At 56.8% G+C, this 6693-nt stretch overlaps 1 protein-coding gene across 1 annotated transcript in view; it reads right to left on the bottom strand.

The window, feature by feature from the left end:
• Nucleotides 1–1652: 1652 nt before the first annotated feature.
• Nucleotides 1653–6693, bottom strand: part of TNFRSF6B (tumor necrosis factor receptor superfamily, member 6b, decoy) — a 10804-nt gene continuing 5763 nt past the window's right edge. Inside the window, exons 4-7 of the mRNA XM_009998710.1 lie at nucleotides 6447–6532; nucleotides 5534–5988; nucleotides 3288–3485; nucleotides 1653–1930 (exon numbers count right to left, since the gene is read on the bottom strand). Of these exons, the coding sequence (XP_009997012.1) occupies nucleotides 1653–1930; nucleotides 3288–3485; nucleotides 5534–5988; nucleotides 6447–6532 (1017 nt within the window). The remainder of the gene's footprint in view (nucleotides 1931–3287; nucleotides 3486–5533; nucleotides 5989–6446; nucleotides 6533–6693) is intronic.

Here is a 6693-nt window from a genome sequence, read left to right as displayed (position 1 = left end):
GTGGGCCAACTGCAAGTCTGGGGTGTCCAGGTGCAAGTCTGGGGTCCCCAGGCAGATGTGAGCAGAGATCCAGGGACTCCAGAGTACAGAAAAGCCCAGCACTGCCCAAGGATCAGCCCTGTCCATCCTGCCCACTGGGGATGAGCAGCTCTTCACTGCAGCAGGAAGAGCCTGGGACGTGTCTGTGGGCAGCAAGGGAGGCTGCAATCCCCCTCTTGCTCTCAGTGATGTCAGCCTTCCTCACACAGGGAAGTGCAGGGGCACTTCCACTCAGCACGTGTCTGTGTCTCAGAGCCTTTAGCAGCTCCTTTGCTGGGGGGAAAATATTCCTCTTTCAAACCACAAACTAGTCCTGGCAACCAGTCAGCTGAGAAAAGAGCTATTTAAAAGCCAGACCCAGCCAAGGCAGAAGATGTAGGCTCTGGGCCATCATTGCTGGAGGCTGGAAAAGCCATAGAGGGTGACTTTTGTTGACTTCCCTAAGTGAGATCTGCAAGGTTTAAAAATAAAAGCCCAACCCTGCAGGCAGCAGGAGTGCCCTGAGGCAGCAGCTCTGGCTGACTCAGCCACTCACTGTCACATCTAGGGACAGACCTGGGGCTCAGGGTGACACGGTTGGGTTGACCCAAGAGATGTGAGCTTAGAATCATTGAATCGTTTGGGTTGGAAAAGAACTTTCAGGTCATCAAGTCCAGCCAAGTCATCAAGTCCAGCCCTGGCTGCAGGGGTGGGAAATCCCTGTCCCTCAGCCCTGCCGTGGCTGGTGGAGGCCAGGTTGGGGGGGTGATGGCTGATGTTGAGTGATCATGGGGTGAAACACGTGCAAAAAGCTGGCAGGGGTAAGCAGAGTCAGAAGAAAGTGGTCTGGGACTGGCAACAGCACCTCTCTCCTCCAGATGAGACCAGGAAGGACACTGGTGACAAGGGATCGTATAATAAAATAACTTCTTTGGTTTCTTTCTTTAGAAAACATCTCTCACAGACAGTACACAAACAGGTAGTTAGAAATAAGTGTAAAGCCAGTGGTACCCGTGGTGTCAGGGTCCTGCACCCACTCACACCCAGCAGGGAACTCCTCTCTCAAAACAAAAGCCTGACACACAAATGCATGTGGATCCTCTGTGGGAAATACTGCTCAATAACTAAAGAACCCAACAAAACTAGAACCACACAGTTCAAACCAAAGCCAGACAGGTGTCTGAAAAGGGGGGACTGGGTTCTTCCCCAGAAAAAATGTCCCTGGCCACACGTTTCTCCTCTGGGAACTGATTGACTGGGAAAGCAGGCACCAGCTCCCCGGGAGCTGCTGGGATCTGCCCCACAACTGGGGTGCTGCTGCTCTCACACCCCATCCCAGGGACCCACCAGAGCACAGGGTGACACTGACCCACCTCTGTGCTGGATTTCAAGTCAGCTTTGGAAAGGTCAATAAATTAACAAGGCCACGGAAGGATAAAACAAACACCACCAAACAACCCCAAACAAACAAACAAACAGTCGAACTAGAACAAACCAAAAAAAAAGATCCAAAAAGTTCTTAGATTCATCAGATAATTTGGGTTGGAAAAGACCTGTAAGATCATCCATCCAACCCCTCAGCCAGCCCTGCCAAGGCCACCTCTGGCCCGTGTCCCTGAGCACAGTCCCTGCCCTCAGCGCAGGAGGAAGCGCTCCCGGACCTTCTCCTCGATGGAGTGCAGCTTGGCAGCCCTCAGAGCCTCCAGCAGCTCCTTGGTGACCTCGTTGTGCCCCTCTTTGAGGTGGGTGAGGAAAGCCCTGAACTTCTCCTGGATGGCTGCCCTGGTCCCCGGCGCCTGCTTCCTCGAGGAGCGCTCCAGGATCTGCTGCAGGCGCTTCAGCTTCCTGAGGGGGATGTTCTGATAAGCCACAAAGTCTATCATGGCCTGCTCACAGTCGTCATCTTCTGCTGCTGTGGGGAGAAAACCACCTGGGGGTTAGAGAGAGGTGACCACGGGATACCAAGAGAGCAGGTCACAGCCCCACCAAGCCCCCCCCCTGGGTCCAGTTCCCACCCCCTTGATGGGGCAGTTAGAAAACAACGTGTAAAAGCTCCTGTAGGTCTGAAAAAAAGGGAAATGCACCTTTGCCAGCTCCTCCCTGGGCTGTCCTGCCTGGGCTGTTCTGTGGCTCCATCAGTGATTGTTTTGGAAGTTCAAGATCAGTCTCATGACTTGGCCTCCCTGGCTGCTCAGGGCAGAGCAGCTGGTTCAGCACAACTGCCCTCACCTCGAGCGAGCGCCTGCTTCCTCGAGGAGCGCTCCAGGATCTGCTGCAGGCGCTTCAGCTTCCTGAGGGGGATGTTCTGATAAGCCACAAAGTCTATCATGGCCTGCTCACAGTCGTCATCTTCTGCTGCTGTGGGGAGAAAACCACCTGGGGGTTAGAGAGAGGTGACCACGGGATACCAAGAGAGCAGGTCACAGCCCCACCAAGCCCCCCCCCTGGGTCCAGTTCCCACCCCCTTGATGGGGCAGTTAGAAAACAACGTGTAAAAGCTCCTGTAGGTCTGAAAAAAAGGGAAATGCACCTTTGCCAGCTCCTCCCTGGGCTGTCCTGCCTGGGCTGTTCTGTGGCTCCATCAGTGATTGTTTTGGAAGTTCAAGATCAGTCTCATGACTTGGCCTCCCTGGCTGCTCAGGGCAGAGCAGCTGGTTCAGCACAACTGCCCTCACCTCGAGCGACCTCAGCCCCTCGGGAGCTGCCTCAGTTCCCACAAACCACTTCTGCCCCTCTTCCATCCCCTCACTTGTTTGGGTGAGTGTTATGAAGCCCCCCTGGAGCCAACCCATCACTCCCTGCTTCCCCTCCAAGGAAGTCAGGACCAGATGACCCCGGAGGTCCCTCCCGTGGGGCTCCTGCCCAACCTCCCGCCCCCCCCAGGGATCCACGCTGTGTCTGCACCGTCAGGGTGACACGGGTGACACCACGACTCTGCTGTCTCATCTAACAGGTCACAGTCCACCCTACGCTCAGCTCAGTTGCACCTTGGACTCTGCTCCTCTCAGCCTGCACGAGACAAGGCTGTGGCCACAACCAGACCTTGCCTGGGAAAGCAGCAGGTGAAGAGGCTGTGGGAGACACCAGGAGCTGAGGAGAAGGGGGCAGAGAGGCTCTATTTGATCCACAATTACTGTTAATTTAACATCACTTCATTCTCCTACAAACCATTTCACCTCACTTTGCACCTAAGGAGGAACAAGTGGCTGGGAAGTTCAATCCCACCTTGGCAGCCCCGTGGTTCCAGCATCACCCCCTCCCCGCCTCACCTGCTCCCTGAGTGCTGTTGCTTCTCCCCACTTTGCAGGAGGTGCAGAGGGTGTCGTGGTACTGGTTGCCTGGCACGTTGGTCACCTTCCCCTGCTGCTCACAGTCCTGGTGGGGCTGGCACTGCCTGGTGCTGGAGCTGGTGGAGGAGAAGAAGCCCCGGGGGCAGGCACGGCACAGGGTGTCCTCGAAGGGGGTACCTGTGCACGGGGGCAAGGCCACCATCAGCCTGGGGTGAGGAGCCAGCAGGACAAGAGCTGGGGATGGTGCCAGCAGAGCAAGGGTTGCCAGACACCACCTGAGCACGAGGGTGATGTTTTGAAGAGGATCAGCTCCCCTGAAATGTGCAGCCACTGGTGGCACAAACAGCAACACTTTCCCTGGGGCGCTTCCCCAGGCAAAGTGTTTGGCACGTGCTGCCAGGTTGTCACCAGGCACAGGAGGAGGTCTCTGCTAGGACACACCACCAGGGACAATGGCTGAGCCGAGTGCCATGATTCACAACTGAGTCAGGAGGCTCCTGGCCAAGTGAAAGTAAAAGTCACAGAGAAGGTGAAAGCTCTGCTGGCTCCTGCAATTTCCCACCCCAGCTCCGGGCCAGACCTGCTGCTGCTTCCCGGGAACTGAGCCACTGGGAGTGAGATTGCACCAGGGCACCTTGCACCTGTCCTGGGAGGAGAGGGACACGCCCTGGTGGCAGCAAACCTCACACCCTCTTCATCATCTCCTCCTCGTGGAAAAATGTCCCACCTGGTTGTGACCCACTCCAGGCCATTGCTTTGGCTCTACCAGGAGGACCCCAATGGCTGAGCAGGGATTTGCAAATGTGAAATCCCCAAGAAGCCCTCCAAGATCCCCAGAGGAACCACACCAGGATCAAAGACCAAAGCTCCCATCCAACCCAAAAGCCAGTGAGGTCACCCCAGCCCTGTGGTCACTGCTTTGCTACCCCCCTCCCTGTGTCCCCATCACCCCTGTCTGGACACCAGTGCTCCCAGCCCTGGGGCTCTGCCCACCCAAGGTGGTCCATGCTGGAGGTTCAAGTACCTGGGCTGGGGTCCCACCAGTCCTCACACAAGAAGCAATGTGTAAATAAATAGTAACAACAAATTTTCTTCTCAAATGCCCCAGCTTGCACACGTGGCTCCTCAGCCCTCCAGCCAAATTCAGTGTTTAATTTCAAAGGGTTTCCCTGCATTGTCTGGAGACCTGAGTCACCAGTTCTGCATTCCAGCCTTTGGAAACAGTCACGTCCTACGGAAAAATTAAAGCCCAAACCTCCACCTCCATGAAAATCAACTGAAGGCAACAAGTATTTCTCCTCCAGCCTAGGAGCCTGGAGCTCTTTTTGTGCTGTGCCCAGGAGGGGCTTCAAAGGCCTCTGCATTTCAAAGCACAAAGCAGGACAACGCTGGGTTTGCTGGGATCCCCAGCTCTGGGGACTCAGGGGGGAGGAAGGAGGAAACCCACGGGTAGGGAACATGTATTTTTAGAAAGTGTGGACACACACCAAGAGGGCAAACAGGGGACTCAGCAGATTTGTGATGAGGAAACAATGAAAAAAATAAGTCCTCTAAAATCTCTCTTGACTTCCATCTCACCGGGGGGTGGAGTCTGGGACTTGTTAATCTCCCCCAGATGTGAATCGAAACTGGTGATTTCTGTGGTTTGGGCACCTGACCATGTACCCATTTAATCTTTTAAGTAGAGCCTCTCAAATTGCTCAATCAAAACCGCAAAACCCGGCCCCAGAGCTACATGCATTCACCAGCCCTGCCCTCGCAGCATCCGCAGCCCTTCTCAGGGCAGATAATTAGCATCCCCCGCTCCCTCCCGGCGGGGAGACAGAAGGGAACTGGCAGAGCAGCAGGACCCGCTCGGACCTTCCCTCCTGCCGAGGGTCCCGGCAGGACGGGGGAATCCCAGCCCGGCTCTGCTGCTGCTGCAGGTGAAGCAGGGAACCAGCATTGCTGTGTCCCACCCAAGCCTGGTGCCAGGGGATTTCAAAGGCTTTCAAAGCAAAAGCAGGGGGGGGAAATCACCCAAATCACTCCTTGGAGTGGAACATGCAAAGCCAGCAAAGGTGGCACTGAGCTGGTGAGCAAGAAGGGAGTAGGTCAGGCTGCGGGCAACCATCAGCTATTGTATCTCTCTTCCATTTTTGGCTGCAGGGGAGGTTTGGGGATGCGACAGGAGCCTCACCCACCCCCACCCCCTTCCCCAGCCACCCAGCTGGGTGGGTACTCACCCAGTTTCTCCACGCCAGAGCCCGGCGGGCACTCGGAATGCCTGATGCAGAACTCCATCTCGGAGTAGTAGCCCTCCCGGCACTGGCAGACGCGGTTGTGCGTGGAGTTGCAGTGCTGCACCTCCACCTGCTGCTCCTCGCAGATCACGTTGCAGTAGCGGCACTTCTCCAGGTAGTTCCAGTAGTGGGTGTAGTGCAGCTCCGGGCAGGGCCCACACACGGTCTGCCTGTCCCTGCTGCAGTGCTGGGCCACGAAGGTCCCCGGCGGGCACTGCTGGCAGGTCAGCGTCTCCTTTGTCACAGCATCTTTCCATTGGTAGGTGGGTTGGGAGCTGGTGCCGGCGCTGAGCTCAGCCAGGAGAAAGAGGAGAGGGGCAAACACCCACTGCAGCAAAGAGAGTGCAGAGAGCCCTGAGCTCGTCCTCTGGCAGAGGCAGGAGCAGCCAACGCCGCTGCTGTGTCACAGGATGAGTTGCTGTTGCTATATAAGAAATTCTTGCCCCTCCTCACGCTCCCCCAGCCCCAGGGCAGAGGTGATGGGACCAGCGTTGCCCTCCACAAACCTCCCCATCCTCCCCCGGTTGCCATCCCAAGGGAAAAAGCAATCCTTCCCAAACGATGCTGCTCACCCCCTCTGTGACACCCTCACAACCCCGTCGCCCTCTTGTCAGTACCAAGAGCAGCTCCAGCGCCTTCTCCTCCTCTTTTCACACCGCTTGGTTTCCCAGCTTTTGAGGGTTAAAACCATTGCAGATCGAGGAGCAGAAGGGAAGTTTTCCCAAGCAAACAAAAGGGTGCTCTGGAGGAGCTCTCAACCTTTTTGGAAACTCAGACACCCAGTATAGGTCCAGAAAGTCTCAGGGTCTCATGGATCCTCCCGGCACCACGTGTGCCCGAGCAGACGGTTCCTTACCTGGGCTGGATGCCCTGGGCTCGGCAGGTGCAGGGCAGGGCAGGGCAGCATCGCACCGAGGGCTCCCGAGCACCGAGATCAGAAACCTGGGGAGACAGAGAGGGATCCCGAGAGGCCGGTGCTGGCTCCGAGGGCAGCGGTGGGGCTGGAGCTCCTCCCGCAGCAGCAGAGCCGGTCCAGCCTCCCGGCGTCAAAGGGGAGCAGGAGGCAGCGCGGGGCGAGCAGCGGGTTTTGCCCAGGAGGGGGT

The sequence above is a fragment of the Chaetura pelagica genome, unplaced genomic scaffold (genome assembly GCF_000747805.2).
Source record: "Chaetura pelagica isolate M959 unplaced genomic scaffold, ChaPel_1.0 scaffold275, whole genome shotgun sequence".
Lineage (NCBI taxonomy): Eukaryota > Metazoa > Chordata > Aves > Apodiformes > Apodidae > Chaetura > Chaetura pelagica.
The sequence above is the reverse complement of the archived record's forward strand: the minus strand, read 5'-3'. Positions and strand labels throughout refer to the sequence as shown.